We start from the raw sequence: 24,133 nt of genomic DNA on the forward strand, positions 1-24,133 counted from the left end.
GCTGAACCAGCCTGCTGCAAACCCAGGGTCTTTCAAGCCCAGCCTCAGAGGCAGAAGGCTCCTGGCTCCTGCATGGGACCAAGAGGGCTGAGGGAGCTCATTGCTGTGATGCTCTCAGGGGTCAGGGCAGTTCCTCTGGGCACATCCTACAGCACCATCAGGGCTCCTGCAGGCCTGGAGCTGGGTTTGTCACTAACCTGTCAGGAGAGGCTGAGGGAGCTGGGGTTGCTTAGCCTGGAGAAGAGGAGGCTCAGGGGAGACCTTCTTGCTCTCTCCAACTCCCTGAAGGGAGGTTGTAGCCAGGAGGGGGTTGGGCTCTTCTCCCAGGCAAGTAGCACCAGAACAAGAGGCCACAGTCTCAAGCTGTGCCAGGGGAGGTTTAGGCTGGAGGTGAGGAGAAAGTTCTTCCCAGAAAGAGAGATTGTGCTGCCCAGAAAAGACCTTTGAGACCATCAAGTCCAACCTATCACCCAGCACCATCTGATCAACCAAACCATGGCACCAAGGGCCTCATCCAGGCTCTTCCTGAACACCTCCAGGGATGGGGACTCCACCACCTCCCTGGGCAGCACATCCCAATGGCCAATCTCTCTCTCTGGGAAGAACTTCTTCCTTACACCCAGCCTGAACCTCCCCTGGCACAGCTTGAGACTGTGGGAGCCCAGAACTGGACACAATACTCCAGACATGGCCTCAGACAGGAACCAGAGCACAGGCTGTGCCTTCCCAGCAGCCAGGAGATGATGCAGCAGCCCAATTCCCAGCAGCTGGAGGGGAAACCACTGAGCAGAAGGCAGCACAGAGGCTGGAAGAGCAGCAGCAGCTCCCCTCCAGCCCGGCAGCCAGCCCTCCAAGTTATTAAGCAGAGCAAACAAAGGCAAAGCAGAACCTACAAGCAGCACATGGCCAGGGCCCAGCACTTGTCACAGCTGCCCAGCTGGCACCACCAGAGAGGTTCACTGCCTGTGCTGCTGCCCCAAGAAGCCCCAGAGAAAGGCAGCAGGCTGTGCCAGAGCAGGGAGGGAGGCCAGAAGCAGCCTTCCCAGCCCAGCAGCCTCCCACAGCAGATTAACATTCCCTAGGAATTTGCTAAACAAATCGACTCTCTCAGCTCCTGCCCTCAGCCCCTGGGATGTTTTGCATTGCTACCATGCACGGGGAGGGAGAGAGGGAGGCAGGGAGGGAGGGAGGGAGGCAGGGAGGGAGGAAGCAGCCCCTTGTGCTCGGCCCACGCACACAGCCACAGCCTGCCCTGCACGGCCAGGGCTGAGGCCGGCGCCGGGCTGCAGCTGGGGGCAGGCTGCTTCCTGCAGCAGCGGCCCCAGGAGCTGGCTCCAGGAGGCACCAAGCACCTCACCCACAGCACGGCCCTGTGCCAGCCTGGGATGCAGCAGCGCCACAGGAACCTGCTCCAGCCACAGCCAAGCCTGCTGCTGCGGCACCCAAGCTGCCCCAGAGCCAAGCCTGCTGCTGCGGTGCCCAAGCTGCCCCAGAGCCAAGCCTGCTGCTGCAGTGCCCAAGCTGCCCCAGAGCCAAGCCTGCTGCTGCGGCGCCCAAGCTGCCCCAGAGCCAAGCCTGCTGCTGCGGTGCCCAAGCTGCCCCAGAGCCAAGCCTGCTGCTGCGGCGCCCAAGCTGCCCCAGAGCCAAGCCTGCTGCTGCAGTGCCCAAGCTGCCCCAGAGCCAAGCCTGCTGCTGCGGTGCCCAAGCTGCCCCCCAGCCAAGCCTGCTGCTGCGGCGCCCAAGCTGCCCCAGAGCCAAGCCTGCTGCTGCAGTGCCCAAGCTGCCCCCCAGCCAAGCCTGCTGCTGCAGTGCCCAAGCTGCCCCAGAGCCAAGCCTGCTGCTGCAGTGCCCAAGCTGCCCCAGAGCCAAGCCTGCTGCTGCAGTGCCCAAGCTGCCCCAGAGCCAAGCCTGCTGCTGCGGTGCCCAAGCTGCCCCCCAGCCAAGCCTGCTGCTGCGGTGCCCAAGCTGCCCCCCGGCCAAGCCTACTGCTGCGGTGCCCAAGCTGCCCCAGAGCCAAGCCTGCTGCTGCGGTGCCCAAGCTGCCCCCCGGCCAAGCCTGCTGCTGCGGCGCCCAAGCTGCCCCCCAGCCAAGCCTGCTGCTGCAGTGCCCAAGCTGCCCCAGAGCCAAGCCTGCTGCTGCAGTGCCCAAGCTGCCCCAGAGCCAAGCCTGCTGCTGCGGTGCCCAAGCTGCCCCCCGGCCAAGCCTGCTGCTGCGGCGCCCAAGCTGCCCCCCAGCCAAGCCTGCTGCTGCAGTGCCCAAGCTGCCCCAGAGCCAAGCCTGCTGCTGCAGTGCCCAAGCTGCCCCCCGGCCAAGCCTGCTGCTGCGGTGCCCAAGCTGCCCCCCAGCCAAGCCTGCTGCTGCAGCGCCCAAGCTGCCCCCCAGCCAAGCCTGCTGCTGCAGTGCCCAAGCTGCCCCAGAGCCAAGCCTGCTGCTGCAGTGCCCAAGCTGCCCCCCGGCCAAGCCTGCTGCTGCGGTGCCCAAGCTGCCCCCCAGCCAAGCCTGCTGCTGCGGTGCCCAAGCTGCCCCCCAGCCAAGCCTGCTGCTGCAGTGCCCAAGCTGCCCCAGAGCCAAGCCTGCTGCTGCAGTGCCCAAGCTGCCCCAGAGCCAAGCCTGCTGCTGCAGTGCCCAAGCTGCCCCAGAGCCAAGCCTGCTGCTGCAGTGCCCAAGCTGCCCCAGAGCCAAGCCTGCTGCTGCGGTGCCCAAGCTGCCCCCCAGCCAAGCCTGCTGCTGCGGTGCCCAAGCTGCCCCCCGGCCAAGCCTACTGCTGCGGTGCCCAAGCTGCCCCAGAGCCAAGCCTGCTGCTGCGGTGCCCAAGCTGCCCCCCGGCCAAGCCTGCTGCTGCGGCGCCCAAGCTGCCCCCCAGCCAAGCCTGCTGCTGCAGTGCCCAAGCTGCCCCAGAGCCAAGCCTGCTGCTGCAGTGCCCAAGCTGCCCCCCGGCCAAGCCTGCTGCTGCGGTGCCCAAGCTGCCCCCCAGCCAAGCCTGCTGCTGCAGCGCCCAAGCTGCCCCCCAGCCAAGCCTGCTGCTGCAGTGCCCAAGCTGCCCCAGAGCCAAGCCTGCTGCTGCAGTGCCCAAGCTGCCCCCCGGCCAAGCCTGCTGCTGCGGTGCCCAAGCTGCCCCCCAGCCAAGCCTGCTGCTGCGGTGCCCAAGCTGCCCCCCAGCCAAGCCTGCTGCTGCGGTGCCCAAGCTGCCCCCCAGCCAAGCCTGCTGCTGCGGCGCCCAAGCTGCCCCAGAGCCAAGCCTGCTGCTGCGGTGCCCAAGCTGCCCCACAGCCAAGCCTGCTGCTGCGGTGCCCAAGCTGCCCCAGAGCCAAGCCTGCTGCTGCGGTGCCCAAGCTGCCCCCCGGCCAAGCCTGCTGCTGCGGTGCCCAAGCTGCCCCCCGGCCAAGCCTGCTGCTGCGGTGCCCAAGCTGCCCCAGAGCCAAGCCTGCTGCTGCGGTGCCCAAGCTGCCCCCCGGCCAAGCCTGCTGCTGCGGTGCCCAAGCTGCCCCAGAGCCAAGCCTGCTGCTGCGGTGCCCAAGCTGCCCCAGAGCCAAGCCTGCTGCTGCGGTGCCCAAGCTGCCCCAGAGCCAAGCCTGCTGCTGCAGCGCCCAAGCTGCCCCCCAGCCAAGCCTGCTGCTGCGGTGCCCAAGCTGCCCCCCAGCCAAGCCTGCTGCTGCGGCGCCCAAGCTGCACCCCAGCCAAGCCTGCTGCTGCAGCACCCAAGCTGCCCCCCGGCCAAGCCTGCTGCTGCAGTGCCCAAGCTGCCCCCCGGCCAAGCCTGCTGCTGCGGCGCCCAAGCTGCCCCCCAGCCAAGCCTGCTGCTGCAGCACCCAAGCTGCCCCCCGGCCAAGCCTGCTGCTGCAGTGCCCAAGCTGCCCCCCGGCCAAGCCTGCTGCTGCAGTGCCCAAGCTGCCCCCCAGCCAAGCCTGCTGCAGTACCCAAGCTGCCCCCCCCGGCCAAGCTTGCTGCTGCGGCGCCCAAGCTGCCCCCCGGCCAAGCCTGCTGCTGCGGCGCCCAAGCTGCCCCAGAGCCAAGCCTGCTGCTGCAGTGCCCAAGCTGCCCCAGAGCCAAGCCTGCTGCTGCAGTGCCCAAGCTGCCCCAGAGCCAAGCCTGCTGCTGCAGTGCCCAAGCTGCACCCCGGCCAAGCCTGCTGCAGTACCCAAGCTGCCCCCCTGGCCAAGCCTGCTGCTGCGGTGCCCAAGCTGCCCCCCGGCCAGGCCTGCTGCTGCAGTGCCCAAGCTGCCCCCCAGCCAAGCCTGCTGCTGCGGCGCCCAAGCTGCCCCCCAGCCAAGCCTGCTGCTGCGGTGCCCAAGCTGCCCCCCGGCCAAGCCTGCTGCTGCAGTGCCCAAGCTGCCCCAGAGCCAAGCCTGCTGCTGCAGCGCCCAAGCTGCCCCCCGGCCAAGCCTGCTGCTGTGGTGCCCAAGCTGCCCCAGAGCCAAGCCTGCTGCTGCAGTGCCCAAGCTGCCCCAGAGCCAAGCCTGCTGCTGCGGTACCCAAGCTGCCCCCTGGCCAAGCCTGCTGCTGCAGTGCCCAAGCCTGCTGCAGGGCTCAACCTGCCCCCCAGCCAAGGCAGCTGCGGTGCCCAAGCTGCCCCCCGGCCAAGCCTGCTGCTGCGGTGCCCAAGCTGCCCCAGAGCCAAGCCTGCTGCTGCGGCGCCCAAGCTGCCCCAGAGCCAAGCCTGCTGCTGCGGCGCCCAAGCTGCCCCAGAGCCAAGCCTGCTGCTGCAGTGCCCAAGCTGCCCCAGAGCCAAGCCTGCTGCTGCGGTGCCCAAGCTGCCCCAGAGCCAAGCCTGCTGCTGCAGTGCCCAAGCTGCCCCCCGGCCAAGCCTGCTGCTGCGGTGCCCAAGCCTGCTGTGGTGCCCAACCTGTCCCCCGGCTCAGCCTGCTGCTGTGGTGCCCAAGCTGCCCCCGGCCAAGCCTGCTGCTGCGGCGCCCAAGCTGCCCCCGGCCAAGCCTGCTGCAGTGCCCAAGCTGCCCCCCAGCCAAGCCTGCTGCTGCAGTGCCCAAGCCACCCCCTGGCCCAGCCTGCTGCTGTGGTGCCCAAGCTGCCCCCCAGCCCAGGGCTGCAGAGGGCCCCAGGAGTGCTCAGTGGTGGATTCTCTCCTCTCACTTGAGTACATTTCACAGCTGCTGGCTAACTCTCACCCTCCTGAGACGGAGGTGTTGATGCTGTTCTCATTATCTCCAGCTCGAAACAGAGCCAAGAGGAGGAGGGAAGGGAAGGAAAAGAAACCCTTCTTTAAGAAGGAACCCACACACTCTAACCCTCTGCCAGCCCCTTCCCTTGCCTCTCCCAAACACCAGGGATGGATTCAAAAGGAACAGTTGGGGGGGGGGGGGGAAAGGGCTTCAGAGGGAGAGAGCAGAGCATGGGAAGTGACCACAGCCCCAATCACCTACCACAAACCCGTGCCAGCAATTTCCTTGCCTGCTGTGTGTGCCCTTCCAGCCCCTGTGAGGAGCCTGAAAAGAGCATTTTGCATGGGCTGGTTTACAAGAACAAAACCTCTCAGTTCTGTGGAGGCAGAGACCTACAAAGGGAAGGGGGGGGGGGGGGGGGGGGAAGAGAGAGAACAGAATGAGAGTGAACAGGCAGAAGATAAAATAAAAGGAAGGGACAGTGGCACTTGAAAGGAGAGGCTTTCAAAGCAGCCCCAAGAGGAGAGGAGGGAAAACATGGAAGAGCTGAGGCTGCAGGACTGGAGGCAGTGGAATAGGTGACAGGGTTGCCCACCAAGAGGAGAGGTCAGAGGAGAGCTCTGGGGTGGCTGGGACAGGGATTTCAGTTGCAGCTAAGTGACATCTGTCAACACCTGGAGCACCTGCAGCAGGTGGAATGCCAGCCAGGGCAGCCAGAGCTTTGTCATGGGCACCTAGAGAGAATCAGGGATTGCTTGGCTTGGGAAAGACCTCTCAAGACCATCCAAGTCCAACCATCAACCCAACACCACCATGGCCATGAAACTGTGGCCCAAAGTGCCTTGGCCACACATTTCTCAGTCCCCTCCAGGGGTGGGGACTCCACCACCTCCCTGGGCAGCCTGTTCCAATCCCTGACCACTCAGATGGAAGAGAGGTCCAGAAGCCTGGGCTCTATCCTCCTAGCAGCCCTCAACATGTGTTGGGCTCCTCCAGCTGCACCCAAAGGTGACCATCCCAGCATCACACACACACACCCCCCAACTCCTACCAGAGGGAGCAGCCCCTGGGCAGGAGGAGGCAGCAGAGGAGCTGCTGAGCACTGTGGAGGCACGAGCACAGCACTGACCATGACAGCTTCCAGCAGCCTGGGAGGCTAGCAGGTGGTCCAGAGAGGATTTGGGATGGCTGCTGTGTGTGCACATAAAGGGTCAGAGCTCAGCTTTAGCTTCTGCTAAGGAGGAGGTGGAGTCCCCACCCCATGCACTGCCCTCCAGACAGGCACATCCCCCAAAGGCTTAAACCCTCCCCCAGCTCTTGGTTTCTGGGGCTTCATTTCCCTGCCACCTGAACCTGAGGTCACACCACAGCAGCCCACAGAGCCACAGAATTGTTTCAGCTGGAAAAGGCCTCCAGGATCACCCAGTCCAAGCATCAACCCAGCACCCCCCATGGCCACCAAACCATCTCCCCAAGGGCCATGGCCACAGGTTTCTTTGGACCCCTCCAGGGATGGGGGAGTCCAGCACCTCCCTGGGCAGCCTCTGCCACTCCTGGAGGAAAGGAATTGCTTCTAGTCCCCAGAGCAGTTAAAGTGCAATGCAAGAGTGCCCAAGCAAGGCACTGCTCAGGAGGAGCTCTAGGTTCTCATTAACCAAAGGCCTAACAAAGCTTTCATCTGAACTTCCTTCCACCCAGCCAGCTCAGAGTGGAGTCAGCACACAGCCCCTCCCAGACCATACACACACACACACACACACACAAAAAAACCCTCTTGATTTCCTTCAAGAGCTGTTGGGATCAAAGTGAAACATGAGACACAGAAGGAGGAGAAAGATCTCTCGGGGATTAGTCAGCTGTTGAGCTGCTCCATGGAGCTGTCAGCAAGGAGAGGAGAGCCCTGCTGCACCTAGCATGGAGCATGCCAGTGGTGTGCCCTGGGAAGCTCCAACACAGCCACTTCAGGCCTCTCCAGGCAGGGCCAGCATCCAAGGCACAAACACAGCCAGGCTGGGGCTTAGCAGCTTCACAGAGTCGCTGTGGTTGGCAAAGACCTCTCAGATAAACTCCAAGCATCAACCCAGCACACCCCCATGGCCACTGCACTCTCTCCCCAGGTGCCATGGCCACAGGCTTCTTGAGCACCTCCAGGGATTGGGGACTCCACCACCTCCTAGTTCCAGTCCCTGACCACTCTTGCAGCAATGAAGTTGTTCCAAATCTCCAACCTAGACCTCCTCTGGTGCAACCTGAGTCTGTCTCCTCTTCCTCTATCACTTGATACCAGGGAGTAAGAGAGCAACCACACCTCACTCCAACCTCCTTTCAGGGAGTTGTGGAGAGCCAGAAGGTGTCCCCTCAGACCAGACATCCTGAAGAACAAGAGGAAATCCTCTCCTGGTGGCACACAGCACTGCACCCTGCTTGGGGCCAGCTCCTTTTCCATGCATTGCCCCACAGAGGCACCAGAGCAAACCTCCTCCTTCAGCCAGGGAGCTGATCCCAGCCTCCTGAGCAAGCTCCAGAGCCAGAGTTAGAGAGCCAGAAGGTGTCCCCTCAGACCAGACAACCTGAAGAACAAGAGGAAATCCTCTCCTGGTGGCACACAGCACTGCACCCTGCTTGGGGCCAGCTCCTTTTCCATGCATTGCCCCACAGAGGCACCAGAGCAAACCTCCTCCTTCAGCCAGGGAGCTGATCCCAGCCTCCTGAGCAAGCTCCAGAGCCCCTCTCCCCCTCCCCCCAGGCACTCTCAGTGCTGAGCCAGGCTGCAGAGCTTAGCTCAGGTCCCACACTTCCTCCATCCTACACTTTCCTCTGAGTCTCTGGCTTGGCCCACAGCTGCTGACAGCATTTTTACCCCAGTTAGGCACAACCAAAGCCATGCTGGTTCCACTCTACAACCTGAGCTGCTCCAGAGAGGGGTGCCCTGCTTTGAACTGCCCTCCTAGACCTGAAGGGTTTTGAGGGCTAGGGTTTTTCCCAAGCTGCAGCAAGAGGAAGAGGCAGATCCTCACAAACAGGGATGTTTTTCCACTCAGCTGCCACCATTCCTCCAACTCCTCCTGCAAAAGCACTCAGAAGTTTGTTTTTCAAAGGCCAAGTGCAGCAGAGAGCAGAGCTCTTGGGCAGCTTTGCTTTGAAGCCTCCTGTGAGAGGCTGATGGGAACCAAGTGCTGGAGCTAACTTCACAAGGCTCAGAGCTCAGCAAGGCTTCCCAGGGTGGCAGGAGCAGGTTCTCAGGGGCTGCTTTTGCATGGCCTCCCACAGACCAGCTGCACTGGGTGAGCTGAGAGGGATTTCAGAGAGCTCAGGAGAGGCCTGAGCTTTGGGTAGGGCTGGAGGGAAGTCAAAGCTTGGGGGGGAGGGGGGAGCCAGTTTGCTCCCATGCTCTCCAGCCTAGCACCCAGCATGTGGGACACTCACACAACCACCACATGCTTCCAAGATGTGAGAGTCACAGAATCAGTAGGGTTGGAAAAGAGCTCAAAGGTAGAATCATAGAATTAACAGGGTTGGGAGAGGCCTCCAAGATCATCAAGTCCAACCTGGCACCCAACACCTCCTGACTGCTAAACCAGAAGAAATGCAAGTCCTTGACACAGCTGCCAAAAGCAGGCCCCCTGCACCTCCCTCCAGCAACACTTCCTGACCTACCTGAGCCATGAGGCACTCAAGGTTGCCTTGGCTTTGCCACTTCTCAGCCCCACAGGCTGGACAGCCCCCATCAGCTTGGAGGAATCAGGCCCAGCACACATGGCAAGTGGTCTGCAGGGTGTTTTCCAGCCCTCCCAAGCCCTGAGTCACCAACCAGCCTGATCCTGTCTCTTCATGCCACCAGCATCCTGCTGTGCCTTTGGGAAGAGCACTCTAATTAGAGGAAGCAAAGCTATGGAGCAAGTGATCCTCAGAGCAGAGAGGAGCCCCAGATAGAATCATCAGCTGCCTGGCATCAGGAAAGGTTACCATAGCAGAGAGGGGAGATAAACCTACCCATAGCTGCAGGGACCTGCAGGTTCAGCAGATGGGAAAGAGGGAGTTGAGACATGCCCAGCTCTGGCAGCTTCAGCTCCCTTGCACAACAGCATGGGAGGGACACCCAGCCAGCTGCAGCAGAGGACATGCTTACAGCCAGGCACCTCCACTGCAGCCTGCTGCACGCCAGCACCTCACACCTCCCCTCTCCTGGCACCAGGGACAGCCCCAGCACCACCCCAACCCTCTGCAAGGCTGCAAGAGGCTGCCCAGGGAGGTGGTGGAAGCCTCATCCCTGGAGACATTCAAGGTCAGGCTTGATGGGGCCCTGAGCAACCTGCTCTAGTTGGGGATGTCCCTGCTGATTGCAGAGGGGGTTGGACTGGATGACCTTTGGGTGTGAGCTGAGGTGTCTGAGCTAGGTGGACCTTTGAAGGTCCCTTCCAACCCAAACCATAATATCAGGAGGGAAACTAAAGCTTTCATCACCTTCCAGGAGCCTTGCAGGACAACCTCCCTTCCCACCTAGCTCAGACACCTCAGCTCACACCCAAAGCTGCCAAAGGCCACAGCAGACTAAGTGAAGATGGAATTCTTCCTCAGGTTTAACCAAACCAGCCTTGCCTCTGTCCCCCTTCCTCCTCCCTCCCTTCCAGTAGCTGCAAGGAAGGAGCAGAACTGATACCTGATAGAGATGGAACCTCAGAATGGGTTGGGTTGGAAGGGACCTCCAGAGCTCATCCAGTCCAACCCTCCTGCACTCAGCAGGGACATCCTCCACTAGCTCAGGTTGCTCAGAGCCCTGTCCAGCCTCACCTTGAGTATCTTCAGGGGTGGAGCCCCAACCCCCTCCCTGGGCAACCTGTTGCAGTGTTCCAGCAGCCTCCTGGTGCAGAGCTTGTTCCTAGCACCCAATCCAAACCTGCCCTGCTCTCATTCCAAGCCATTGCCCCTGGTCCTGTCCCTGCAGGCCTTTGCAAGCAGTCCCTCTGCAGCCTTCTTACAGGCCCCTTCAGGTGCTGGAAGGCTGCTCTGAGGTCTCCCCAGAGCCTTCTCTTCCCCAGGCTGAGCACAGATAAAGGCAGACACAGAAATACACAGCCAGAAAGCCAGCAGTGTCCCTCCTGCTTACCAAACCCACTCAGGGAGGGTTCCTCTCCTAAGCCTCTTGGCTGAACCAACTCTCTCCCAGCCTCCCAGCCCAAGGCTTGGGTCATTTCCCTCTGTCAGCATTCCCAGCTGGGGGAAAAAAAAGGGGTTATGGCCTCTCTGCTGCTCACCCAAGGGCAGGAGCTGCATGTTTATTTGTTGTCTGTGCAGGATCCCTGCATTCCTTCCAGTGTTTACTCATCTGCTCTCAGGACATGCTGGGACCCCAGCAAAAGGGCTCTTGGGGCACCACATTCCCCCCCCACACGAGCTCAAGGTTCTTGCTGGAGCACAGGGCAAGAAGAAAGAGGGGAGAGAGGAGCCAGCAAATGCCAGAAGGATGTTTTCAAGGTGGGTGGAGGAGGAGATGATCAACTCTCTCTCTCTCTCCAGATGTGCTCTCTAGAGAGGCTCATCTCCACACCTGGAGGTCTAAAGAGCACATCTGGGCTCTTCCCAGCATGTTAACTCTTCCCAGCAGGGAGCAGAGACACAGATTCTAAAGAAATGGATGTGGAAGGGATCTGGGGCTTCATCATAACAGGGAAGGACAATTCATAGCTCCTCAAATCACTGCTGAGCCTGGTCCTGACCTGGGTATACCTTGGAGAAGGGAACTATACCCCCAGACAGGTCTCAGCTATGAGAGAGGAGGACATCCCAAAGCTCCTCAAATCACTGCTCAGCTTGGTCCTGACCTGGCTATACCTTGGAGAAGGGAACTATACCCCCAGGCAGGTCTCAACTATGACAACAGAGGAGGACAACTCATAGCTCCTCAAATCACTGCTCAGCCTGGTCCTGACCTGGCTACACCTTAGCTAAGTGAACTTCACCCCCAGGCAGGTCTCAGCTAGGACAACAGAGGAGGACATCCCAAAGCTCCTCAAATCTCTGCTCAGCCTGGTCCTGACCTGGCTACACCTTAGCTAAGTGAACTTCACCCCCAGGCAGGTCTCAGCTGGCTACTCAGATCCCTGCAGGAGTCTGCAAGGAGGGAAACAAGGAAGTTCTGAGAGGAAACGAGGTGGCTACCATGAAGGACAGGCCTTCATCACAGCAGTAACTCATCAGCTCTCAGCCTACAGGAGGAATCCAGCTCAGGGTGTGAGGAGCCTAAACGCCTTGGTTAGTGCCAACCACACACCTGTGGTAGGAGAGGACTTGCAATGAGGATGCTCCCAACCACACCAGACTGAGAACCTGCATCAAATTTGGAGGGAAAAAAGATGACAACACCACAAAGCACTTTCCTTTGGCTGTATCTTGCTTGCAACCCCTGCCTCTGCCAGCCAGGTCAAAGCCAGGCACTCTCCCTGTGACCCTACCTCAGCCACATCCCAGAGCTCATCACCAGACCATTTGCCAATCAATCACTGACAAGCTAAGAGCAGAGGGTGGCCAACTAAGCCCATGGAGAGCCACTTCTCCTTGGCTGGACCTTGCTTGCAACCCCTGCCTCTGCCAGCCAGGTCAATGCCAGTCCCTCTCCCCACAACCAGCAGGTCCACAGAGCACCATAACCCTACCCCAGCCACACCCCAGAGCTCATCACCAGTCCCTTTGCCAATCAACCATTGACAAGCCAAGAACAGAGAGCAACCAACTAAGCCCACAGGCAGCCAGGTTCTCCTCCTGCTCCATCAGGCTGAGAGCCTGCATCAAATCTGGAGCAAACCAAAGATGACAACATCACAAACTGCTTCTCCTTGGCTGGACCTTGCTTGCAACCCCTGCCTCTGCCAGTCAGGTCAATGCCAGTCCCTCTCCCCACATCCAGAGTCCATGCCAGTCCCTCTCCCCACATCCAGCAGGTCCACAGAGCACCATGACCCTACCACACCCCAGAGCTCATCACCAGCCCCTTTGCCAATCACTCATTGACAAGCTGAGAACAGAGAGCAGCCAACTAAGCCCACAGGGAGCCACTTCTCCTTTGCTGGACTTTGCTTGTAACCCCTGCCTCTGCCAGCCAGGTCAATGCCAGTCCCTCTCCCCACAACCAGCAGGTCCACAGAGCACCATGACCCTACCCCAGCCACACTCTGGAGCTCATCACCAGCCCCTTTGCCAATCAACCATTGATAAGCTAAGAGCAGAGGGTGTCCAACTAAGCCCATGGGGAGCCATTTCTCCTTGGCTGGACCTTGCTTGCAACCCCTGCCTCTGCCAGCCAGGTCAATGCCAGTCCCTCTCCCCACAACCAGAGTCCATGCCAGTCCCTCTCCCCACATCCAGAGTCCATGCCAGTCCCTCTCCCCACATCCAGAGTCCATGCCAGTCCCTCTCCCCACATCCAGAGTCCATGCCAGTCCCTCTCCCCACAACCAGCAGGTCCACAGAGCACCATGACCCTACCCCAGCCACACCCCGGAGCTCATCACCAGCCCCTTTGCCAACCACTCATCGACAAGCCAAGAGCAGAGAGCAGCCAAGGCCGGCTGTGGCCCCCTCAGGGCAGGCCCCCAGGGAGCCAGGTCCTCCTCTTGCTCCCCCTGCTGCAGCCTCACCTTCCACGCAGTGCTCCACCTCCTCCAGGTTGCGCAGCGTGATCCGCATGAGGCTGGAGTTGAGCATCAGCTCGTTGCGGTGCGCCGGCCACAGGTACTGGGGGGCAGGGTTGACGAAGAAGATCCTGGTGTCCCCCGTGGAGACCTGGTTGTCGCAGATCAGGGGGTCCCCGAAGCCCCCGATCACCACCTTGTTGCCGCCGTCCAGCAGGATGTGGTGGGTGACGATGTCTTTGCCTTTCAGGTAGCGCCAGACCCGCACCTGGGAGGGGAGCAACAGAGCTGGTGAGGGGTTTGGAACACAGCCCTGTGAGGAGAGGCTGAGGGAGCTGGGGCTGCTTAGCCTGGAGAAGAGGAGACTCAGGGGTGACCTTATCACTCTCTACAACTCCCTGAAGGGAGGTTGTAGACAGGCTGATGATGGTCTCTTCTCCCAGGCAGCCAGCACCAGAACAAGAGGACACAGTCTCAGGCTGCGCCAGGGGAGGTTCAGGTTGGATATTAGGAAGAAGTTCTGTACAGAGAGAGAGATTGCCCATTGGAATGGGCTGCCTGAGGAGGTGGTGGAGTCACCATCACTGGAGGTGTTCTGGAGGAGACTTGATGGGGTGCTTGGTGCCATGGGTTAGCTGTTTGGGTGGATTGGGTTGGTTGATGGGCTGGATGCGATGATCTTGAAGGTCTCTTCCAACCTGGTTTGGTTTATTCTAAATAAAGGTTTATTCTAAATCAAGGGAGGGAGGGAGGAAGGGCAGAGCTCAGGCACCGGGCACAGAGTGAGGAAGGGCAGAGCTCAGGCACCGGGCACCGAGGGAGGAAGGGCAGAGCTCAGGCACCGGGCACAGAGTGAGGAAGGGCAGAGCTCAGGCACCGGGCACAGAGTGAGGAAGGGCAGAGCTCAGGCACCGGGCACAGAGTGAGGAAGGGCAGAGCTCAGGCACCGGCCACCGAGGGAGGAAGGGCAGAGCTCAGGCACCGGCCACCGAGGGAGGAAGGGCAGAGCTCAGGCACCGGCCACCGAGGGAGGAAGGGCAGAGCTCAGGCACCGGCCACCGAGGGAGGAAGGGCAGAGCTCAGGCACCGGCCACCGAGGGAGGAAGGGCAGAGCTCAGGCACCGGCCACCGAGGGAGGAAGGGCAGAGCTCAGGCACCGGCCACCGAGGGAGGAAGGGCAGAGCTCAGGCACCGGCCACCGAGGGAGGAAGGGCAGAGCTCAGGCACCAGCCACCGAGGGAGGAAGGGCAGAGCTCAGGCACCAGCCACCGAGGGAGGAAGGGCAGAGCTCAGGCACCAGCCACCGAGGGAGGAAGGGCAGAGCTCAGGCACCGGCCACCGAGGGAGGAAGGGCAGAGCTCAGGCACCAGCCACCGAGGGAGGAAGGGCAGAGCTCAGGCACCAGCCACCGAGGGAGGAAGGGCAGAGCTCAGGCACCGGCCACCGAGGGAGGAAGGGCAGAGCTCAGGCACCAGCCACCGAGGGAGGAAGGGCAGAGCTCAGCGTGGTGCTGAGAGAAAGCTCAGCTCTCCCCCCACACACCCCAAGAAACCACAGCTAACTCAGTCAGAGCAGCAGAGATGAAGTGCAGTGGATATATACACAAATACACAGCAAAGCAAGCAATACACCCACCCTCCCTTAAGGGATTTCTACACTGATCAGATCCCCTCTCACTCAGCCTTCTCCTCCCCAGGCTAAGCAGCCCCAGGGCCCTCAGCCTGTCCTCCTCACAGAGATTTCTATTCCATTAATCATTCTTGTGGCCTCCACTGCACTCTCTCCAGTAGTTCCCTGTCTCTCTTGACCTGGGGAGCCCTGACCTGGAGGTTTTTAAGGCCAGGCTGGAGGTGGCTGTGAGCAACCTGCTGTAGGGTGAGGTGTCCCTGCCCATGGCAGGGGGTTGGAACTGGCTGAGCCTTGAGGTCCCTTCCAACCCTGACAATTCTATATCCTGGACCCAGCACTCCAGATGAGACCTCCCTAGGGCAGAGTACATCATGTCCCCATCCACCCCTGGCAGGTCAGATCTGCTGCTGCTGCTACAACCTTATTGCAGGCAAAAGAGGAGACAGAGCAGAGTCAGTGAGCTGCATGCAAGAGGAGCAGCTCCTCAGAGCTGGCAGAGCTTGCAGCCTGGAGCAAGGGTATGGCTGTGAGCTGAGGCATCCCTGGCCTGGCATGCTCAGAACCTGCTTTATCATGCACCCTGCCAGCATCTCCCCTCCTACTACAGCCCCAGTGCTCAACCACCTGCATTCTCCAGCTGTCTCCTCCACCCAAAGACCACTGTGGTCTTAGGCTGATGGTTGGACTTGATCACAGCATGTGAGGGGCTGGAAAGGACCTCCAAGGATCACCAAGTCCAACCTCCCTGCCAGAGCAGGATCATGGAATCTAGCACAGGTGGCAGAGGAATGCATCCAGGTGGGGCTTGAAAGTCTCCAGAGAAGGAGACTCCACAACCCCTCTGGGCAGCCTGTTCCAGTGCTCTGTGACCCTCCCAGTGCAGAAGTTCCTCCTCATGTTAAGGTGGAACCTCCTGTGCTGGAGTTTATATCCATTGCCCCTTGTCCTACCCCTTAAAGGTCTTTTCCAACCAAAACAACTCCTCTACAAAGACTCTGGAGTTGAGGAGTCTCAGCTGCCACCCAGCTCAGCAGGTCCTGTGATCCAAGGGCTGTATTCCCAGGATGAGTGAGCCCTGGTCTGCATACCCGAGATCAAAAACCAGCCCTGGCACAACCAGCACCGTGACAGCTCTGCTGTGGAAGCTGCTCAGGCCTCTGCTGCTCCCAGCCGTGGAGAGGAGAGCTGGAGACCTTGTACCCACAGGCTCTCACACTCATTTGTCTGCCAGCATGAGGGCAGCCACCTCCCCCTGGGCCAGTGCTGAGCGGTGCCACAGCAACCCGAGGGCAAGCAGCAACTCCAAGGCAGTGACACACGGTCCAGGTGGCTGGGAAGGAGGAAGAGCAGGGGCTGGGGCAGCAAATGCCTTCAAAGGCAGGTGGCTTTGGAAGCCCCAACCTCTTTCAGCCCCAGAAGCAGCCTGCTGGAGAAGCTGGCTGCTGGGCTGGGCATTGCCCTGTCAGCAGGAGCTCTCTTCTGGAGAGAGCTGGCAGGCAACCAGCAAGCAGAGGGAGCTTCAGCTGGTGAGGAAGGGTAGCTGTGACAGGCAGCTTTCCTCGCCTCTGATCTCCCAGCCATCCCAGCACTGCCACAGACATCTGCTCCACCACATGCAGGTGGTGCCACAGGAGGCAGCCCCCCCTTCAAAGGGAGCCGGCCCCGGGGCCACCTGCCAGCCTGGCACCTCAGGTGAGGCGAGGAGCCCGGGTGCTAAAGAGCACAGCTTGCACGGCCTCAGCGCAAGCCCTTCCCCGCCCGGGACCAGCTGCTCCTCCAGCGTTTCGCAGCAGCCCAACTCCCTCTGCTCCTGCTCGCAGTCAAGTCAAGACACCTCCCTGCAGCCCCACCGGCCCCAGCTCCTCCTCCTCTTCCTTCGGCAGCAGCCTGCAGCCCGCAGGGCAGGCACTCGCTGCTGTGGAGGTGAGGTGAAGACAACCAGGGCAAAAACCCCAGGAACAGAGAGGAGACAAAAGGGGGAGAAGAGGGAATCCTGGAGACAGAGAGCAGAGCCTGGGGCTTGTGCTGGAGGGAGCAGTTGGGCATTTTCACAGCTAGGTCTAAGGAGGGGCAGGGGGGGGAAGGCTAAAGCCTCCCCCTTTCTTCTGAGGCAGATGGTAATTGGAGTTAATTAGCACGGCTGCTGCTCCAGTCATACACCTCAGAGCCAGGCCGCAGCAACATCAGAGTCCAGCAGCCTTCATCCCCACCCTTACCCTCGGTAATGAATGGACGGGAAGGCACCAAAGAGCAAGCAATTACCTGTAGGGCATCCCATTCATCAGCACACACAATTAAGGACTTGGTCACCGGTGACTCACCGGCGGCTGCCGCTGCTGCAGCGAGGAGATCGGGGGAGAAAAGGGAGGGAGAGAGAGAGAGAGTCAACCAACTCCCCGAAAGAAAGGGCTGGAAGCTAATTCCAAGCGGTCCCTTCTCTGCAGCAGCCTCCCTCAGCGCTGAGCACATAAAGCACCGGATTAAGGCTCCTGGCAGATGCAAGGAGCAGTCAGAACTTGCAGCAGAGATCCTTGCAAGGCCCTTTCTGCCATGGGGTCGGGGAGGTGGGGGGGTCCGTCCCACAGCACGGAATGGGACCACCTGGACTGGCAACGTGCAGTGCCCAAGAGGATTCCTGCCAGGAGGATGCTTGGGGTTGTGAATGAGAAGTCAGAGCGTGGTCTCCTCAAGGTGAAGAGAGAGAGATGTCCCTCTGGACACGGGGTGAAAAGGGTCACCACCAGATGTGGGCAGTTTAAGATGCAAGGTGCTGGTCAGATGCAGCCCTCCCTGCTGCTTAAGATGCAGCCCCCCCCTTGCAGCTTCAGAAGCAGCCCTGCCAAACCCTCCCCCTCCTGACTGCACATCATCCCTCTCCCCTTGCTTGTCACTCTCTGCCCCTCCCTGCCAGAAGCCAGCTGCTCTTTCCCCAGGAGCAAGCACAACACCAAACCCACCTCCCCCCAGCAACTTCTCCATCCCACCCTGGCTGGAGAACAGCCCCCCTGACCCCCCCCCCCAAAACGCGAGGTCTATTGTTTGGAGCAGGATCCACATCCTTTTCAGCACTTCCTACAGCACATATAGATCCTGCCCTATAAATAGGGGCTCCCTTCATAAATAGCAGGTCAGCCCAGAAAGAGGCACAGCAGAGGACCCAAAAGCAGGGAGGGCCAAAGCCAGCTGGAGGGGGGATGAGCAGCAGCATCCCAACCTCGGGGGGCAGAGCAAACCTGGGGCTGCAGTCAGGACGAGCACAGCATCCCAGTTACAAACATCCAACCCCAGAGCAGGAAGGGACAGAGCCAGCTGGAGGGGGGATGAGCAGCAGCACCCCAACCTCGGGGGGCAGAGCAAGCCTGGGGCTTCAGTCAGGACAAGCACAGCATCCCAGTCCCACATCCAACCCTGGAGCAGAACAGGGCACAGCAGCGGTCCCAAAAGCAGGGAGGGACAAAGCCAGCTGGAAGGGGGATGAGCAGCAGCACCCCAACCTCGGGGGGCAGAGCAAGCTTCAGGCTGCAGTCAGGACAAGCACAGCATCCCAGTCCCCACATCCAGCCCCAGAGCAGGAAGGGACAGAGCCAGCTGGAAGGGGTATGAGCAGCAGCACCCCAGCCTCGGGGGGCAGAGGAAGCCTGAGGCTGCAGTCAGGACAAGCACAGCATCCCAGTTCCACATCCAACCCCAGAGCAGAACAGGGCACAGCAGCGGTCCCAAAAGCAGGGAGGGCCAAAGCCAGCTGGAGGGGGGATGAGCAGCAGCACCCCAACCTCGGGGGGCAGAGCAAGCCTGGGGCTGCAGTCAGAACGAGCACAGCATCCCAGTTCCACATCCAACCCCAGAGCAGGAAGGGACAGAGCCAGCTGGAGGGGGGATGAGCAGCAGCACCCCAGCCCCGGGGGGCAGAGCAAGCCTGAGGCTGCAGTCAGGACAAGCACAACATCCCAGTCCCAGGTCCAAGGCCTGGGTGAAGCAGCACATCAGAGTGGCTTTCAGGAGCTCTGTCAGCCTGCTCTGCCCTGCTCTTCCTCTCCTCCTTGGCTAGCTGGCTGGTAGCTCTTTACAGGTGTTTATCTCAACACTAACTTCACATTTCTCCCGGGTTGTAAGGTTCTTATCTTCCTCTTATCAAAGGCTTCAGCTGGGAGGGCTGAGAGTTTCACCAGGGGAGAACAATACAGGAAGGCAGCACTCCCATGCCTGCTGCCTCCAGACCACCCAGCACCAACAACACTCAGTGCTGGGTGTGGGCTCTGGGGAGCTCCTACCACACACTTGGCCCTTGCCTTCCCTCTGCAGATAAAGAGGAGCCTGACAAGAGATAACTCTGGTATTTGCAGGTAACCCCAGGGCCTAGGGAACGCTTGTGGAGCAGGACAGTGAGGCAGTGAGTGTGTGTCTGCTTCCCACCAAGACCCCTCCCCAAGATCCCTCCCCACCCAGACCCACCAAGACCCTTCCCCTCCCCACCCTGACCCTTTTCCCTCCCCTCCCCGAACCTCTTCCCTTCCCCATCAAGACCCTTTCCTTCTCCACCCTGATCCCTTTCCCCTCCCCATCAAGACCCTTCCCCTTCCCATCAAGATCCTTCCCCTCCCCCTCCCCAACCCCTTTCCTCTTCTCTCCCCAACCCCTTTCCCCACCCCTCCCCACCCCCCTTTCCCCTCCCCACCAAAACCCTTCCCCTCCCCATCAAGACCCTTCCCCTCCCCACCTTGACCCCTTTCCCCTCCCTATCAAAACCCTTCCCCATCAAGACCCTTCCCCTCTCCACCCCAAACACTTTCCCCTCTCTTCCCCATCAAGACCCATCCCCTCCCCACCCCTACCCCTTTCCCTCCCCTCCCCATCAAGACCCTTCCCCACCCCAACCCCTTTCCCCTCCCCATCAAGACCCTTCCCCTCCCCACCCTGACCCCTTTCCCCTCCCCAGGGCTTATTCCACCTCCCCATGGCACCAGGGTGGATGTGAGAGGAGAGCAGGAGCCAGCAGCCAGGTTTAATGCCCAAAGTGCCCTTTGGGAACCTAGCTGCTTGGGTGAAAAAAGGAAGCCACCCAGAGCAAACCAAACTGCAAGCACATCCCCAGCCCTGCAACCCAGCAGCAGCAGAGTCCCCCCCAGGGATTTCACTGACTTGGAGAGATCTTAAGAGTGGAACAAACCAACAGCTGCTGCAAAGCTGTGCATTTACAAGTCACACTTAGGAGAGATTTATTTGCTTTCAGGCCTCTTAAGACACCCCAGAGTGCCAGTCCCCAGCTCCTCGCCCTCCCTGCACGCCCCTCCTCAGCCTCCTGCCCTCCCTGCTCACCAGCCCCTAGCTCCTTGCCCTCCCTGCACACCCCTCCTCAGCCTCCTGCCCTCCCTGCTCCCCAGCCCCCAGCCTCCTGCCCTCCCTGCCCACCAGCCCCCAGCCTCCTGCCCTCCCTGCCCGCCAGCCCCCAGCCCCTTGCCCTCCCTGTCCGCCAGCCCCCAGCTCCTCGCCCTCCTTGCACACCCCCTCCCCAGCTCCTTGCCCTCCCTGCTCACCAGCCCCCAGCCTCCTGCCCTCCCTGCTCACCAGCTCCCAGCCTCCTGCCCTCCCTGCCTGCCAGCCCCCAGCCCCTTGTCCTCCCACCCCCAGCCTCCTGCCCTCCCTGCCCCCCAGCCCCCAGCCCCTCGCCCTCCCTGCCCGCCACTAGAATCTACCCAGGGAAGGCTGCTGGTGTGGGTGAAGGGACTGAGGAGCTGCTGTCCTGAGACAGAAGTCCCAGCAGAACCGGGAGAGCCAGCAGCACAGCCACAAGGAGATGGGATGGGCACTCCCATCCCGGGCAGGAGAGCTGTGGCTCCTTTCACTTTCTTTTACGAGACTCTCAAACTGGGAATGTGCCCTCGGGGGGCAGGTTCTGGCCTTCAGCTGCTGCTGTGACACCAATAAACCGGCAGCAGCAAAATCCCACGCCTAAATCCACAGCACTGGGGGTGGCTGAGGGGAGGGGGGGGGGGGAAAACCAAGCAGGGGAGGGGACCCCCCCTGTCCCAAGCTGAGCCACACAAACTGGGTTTCAACCGAAGCCACCGAGCACCAGGGCAGCTCCCTCCCCACCAGCTCAGCTTCCTTGGACTTGACTGCACCCTTGCAGAGGCAGAGCTGCTGAGCAAGCAGCCCTGCCATCATCACAAGAGCACGGGCAAAAGCACTTCTCCTGGCCCCAGAGCCTCGCTGCGATGCTGCAGGAGGAAGAAGGGGAGCTTTAACTCCAGCCAGACACCTTGCCGTGCCGTCTGCAGGGGGGGATGGGGGGGGAGGGAGGAAGAAAGAGCTCTTAGCTGAGCGTTTCTACCTCATCACCAGCCTCTCGCTGCTGGACCACCTTCTGCCTCCTCGCATGCCGATGGCAACCCTTGCCCCCAGCATCTGGTGGTCCACAGCCACTCGGCCATATGTGCCCCGCAAGCTGCCGCAGGACACCGGCTGCTGGCAGCAGCTGATTAGTTTTTTCCCCCTCCGTGGCACCCGGGACGTGCCAGACACTTTGCAAACAGAAGGGCTTCTGCGCTAGCCTGGGGGGTCTGTGATCTCATTTGCGAGCCCGGGGTGCAGATTGCACCCTGCAGCGTTATTATGGAGTGGGTTGGGTTGGGTTGGAAGGGACCTTGAAGGTCGTCCAGTTCCAACCCCCCCGCCCCCGCCATGGGCAGAGACACTTCCCACCAGCTCAAAGCCCCATCCTGGCCTTGAACCAACCCCCTCAAGGGAATGGGGCATCCACAATCTCCCCGGGCAACCTGTTCCAGCGCCTCACCACCCTCGCTGCGAAGAATTTCTTCCTAATCTCCAGCCTAAATCTGCCTTCCTCACGCTTCAATCCATTCCCTCTCCTCCTCTCACAAGCCCTTGTGAGGAGAAAAGAAAAAAGAGAGTGCCTGGCATGGGGGCAGCGCAGTGGGAACAAGCTGGGAAGCAGCAGGCACCAGCTGGGCAGACAAGAAGCTGTTCAACTACTTTACGGGGCTGAGAGATGCTCCAGCGCTGAGGGCAACACCGTGGTACAGAGTTAACCTTCTCCTGCCCCACTCTCCCGACGCGCTGCCGAGCATCACCCCCGGGCCCGGCTGAGCCCCAGCCACGGGCAGCACTTTTTAAGGATGGGGAGGAAAAAAGGGGATGATGGGGAAGGGAGAGTGAGGTGGGGAGGAGGGGGGTGGGGGGAATAAGCCGTGTAGCAGCACGTCCTCACAAGCGAGATTCCTGCCCCAGGTTAAAGGAAGGGTTAAGACATCCAGCACGTTTTCTGACAACCAGACGGATGGTATTTCAGGTTGCTCGGTACTTTATACCGTCTCTCAGCTTAAGGGGTGGGGGGGAGGAAAAAAAAACATAGCCGGGGGCTAGAATGGTAGTTAAACAATAGCTCGAGCTGGAGGAACTCAAGATGCTGCTAAGTAAACAGGGAGCTAGGAGCAGGAGCAGCCAGAGGCTCCGCTCTCACCTTCCCCAGCAGCCCCAAAGCCCGGCCGAGCAGAAAGTTGGGAACACAAGCTGCACATCCAGGCAAGGGAGGGAAATGCCCATAAAAAGCAACCTTGCGAGATTCCCCTGGACACAGCTGTGGGAGCTCCAAGCCGGGAAAAGACTCCGCAGTCTAAAAATACCTAATTACACACCAAAGCTCCAGCGCCTACAATACGAACCACATGCGCTCCGGGGAAGGAGCGGCAGTGTAGGGGCTGCAAAGTTTCACCCCCTCAAAAGCCACCACCACTGCCCCCCATCCCCCACCCCCCTCTCCCGTAACACCTTTACCTTGCAGGAGTAGGTATGGTGCACGGGGTCCACGTTCATGATCTCCTCCACCGTCCCCGTCAACACCACGTTGGCTTCTTCCTCCCGCCGCTCCAGCTCCCGTTCGGGGCAGCTCCCCTCTCCGCCGCCCATCGTTAGCCCCAGGAGCACCAGTAACACCAGCAAGAGCCGGGGAGCCGCTCTTCTCCCCGTCATGGCCCCCGCCGGGCGAGGCGGCTCAGCCCAGCCCGCTTGCCGGTTCCGGGTACCCGACCGAGCGGGCAGACAAAGCGGCTGCGCTGGCTGCCGTACGGAGAAGGGCTACTTTTGTTCGAGGAGGTGAAAAGGAGGAAAGAAAGAGAGGGAGGGAAGCAGGGAGGGGAGGGGAGAGCAGGGGAGGGGAGAAGGAAGAAAATCCCAAGAGGAGGAGGAGGAGGAGGTGGTGGTGGAGGAGGAGGAGGTGGAGATATCTCTCGCCCGAAACCAGGGCCGGAGAAAAACGCTGGGTCCTTCGCTTTGCCCCTGTAAGAAAGCCCGCAGATTTGCATGCAATCTGAATTGCTGATAAGGAGGGGAGAGCGGGGGGGGTAGGGGAGAAGAGAGAGAGAGGGAGGGAGGAAGGCAGGCAGGGAGCCAGCCCTGCTGCCGGCTCTGATTGCAGCGCTGCCGCGCACGCCCCCCCCCAGGAAAGGGAGCTCGCATCAGGTTAATGGATAATCAGCGCGGCAACGTGAGGAGACTTTTAAAGGTGTACGGACGGCTGCCGAGCGGCAGCTGGGGCCCTCCTCCCCCTGCGCACCCCCCCCGTGATGTCCCCCAGCCTGGATCCCGCATCATGCATCCTGTCCCAGGGGCCCTAGCCTAGATACTGCCACCCTGTTTCCTCTCCGGTCCTGCCCCGGAATCTTCTGCCCTGGAGCCTGCACCATGCCCCAGCCCTGTCCCGCGGACCCCTCCCCCTCCTGGACCCTGCACCCTAAGGGCTTCTTCTCCAACCCTGTCCCGGATTTGGCCCGGGGTCCCCTCCTCTAGCCCTGCCCAGGGGTCCCCCACCGTGGACCCTGTACCTTCTCCCTGAACCCTGGAATCTACCCCATCCCTGTCCCAGGGTCCCCTCATCGTGGATCCTGCACCCTGTTTCCTCTCCATCCCTGTCCTGGAGCACCCCACCCTGGACTCTGCACCTTGTCTGGGGGTCCCCACCCTGGACCCTGCACCTTGTCCGGGGGTCCCCACCCTGGACTCTGCACCTTGTCCTGGGGTCCCCATCCTGGACCTTGCACCTTGTCTGGGGGTCCCCACCCTGGACCCTGCACCTTGTCCTGGGGTCCCCATCCTGGACCCTGCACCTTGTCCGGGGGTCCCCATCCTGAACCCTGCACCTTGTCCTGGGGTCCCCACCCTGGACCCTGCACCTTGTCCGGGGGTCCCCATCCTGAACCCTGCACCTTATCCTGGGGTCCCCATCCTGAACCCTGCACCTTGTCCTGGGGTCCCCATCCTGGACCCTGCACCTTGTCCTGGGGTTCCCCCACCTCAACACGGCTGCATGAAGAGCTCAGGACCCAGAGCTTCTCCACATCCCATCCTGCACCCCCATTTGCCTAGTGGGGAAACTGAGGCCTGGGGCTGCCCCTGCTCAGCAGAGCCCCCAGGAACAGCCCAACCCCAAGCCCTTCACTCCTGGTCCCTCACCCTCTCCACTCGGTTCCCGGGAGGAGACGGTGCTCAGGGCTTCCCCACAGCCTTCTTGCCCCCACACAGGGCACAGCCACCATCCCCGTGGAATGGCCTGGATCTGCCTCCGGAGCGCTGTGACCTCCTGCCCCGGCTTTCTCCAGGGGCTGGGCTGCAATTTTTCCAGATGTCATCTGCAATTACGGCGAATATAAAATGAAAAGTTAAGTGGCACCAGGGGAGGGATATTGTTTCTCCCCTCCATAAATTAGCCGTCCCCCAGAGGCCTTTTTACAAGGCTGTTTTCC

At 61.0% G+C, this 24,133-nt stretch overlaps 1 protein-coding gene across 4 annotated transcripts in view; it reads right to left on the bottom strand.

The window, feature by feature from the left end:
• The window catches only part of AGRN (agrin), a 181,948-nt gene extending 159,206 nt beyond the window's left edge, over window positions 1-22,742 (bottom strand). For 2 of the 4 annotated variants that reach the window (XM_068158301.1, XM_068158299.1), the window contains exons 1-2: window positions 22,170-22,742; window positions 12,753-13,014 (exon numbers count right to left, since the gene is read on the bottom strand). In XM_068158301.1, the coding sequence (XP_068014402.1) occupies window positions 12,753-13,014; window positions 22,170-22,364 (457 nt within the window). In that variant the 5' untranslated portion in view covers window positions 22,365-22,742. The remainder of the gene's footprint in view (window positions 1-12,752; window positions 13,015-22,169) is intronic. The other 2 variants (XM_068158303.1, XM_068158300.1) reach the window with 1 other exon arrangement.
• Window positions 22,743-24,133: the final 1,391 nt, after the last annotated feature.

Source organism: Melanerpes formicivorus, unplaced genomic scaffold (assembly GCF_026170545.1).
Source record: "Melanerpes formicivorus ecotype bairdi unplaced genomic scaffold, bMelFor1.0.p_v2 SCAF_39, whole genome shotgun sequence".
NCBI classification, from domain to species: Eukaryota; Metazoa; Chordata; class Aves; order Piciformes; family Picidae; genus Melanerpes; species Melanerpes formicivorus.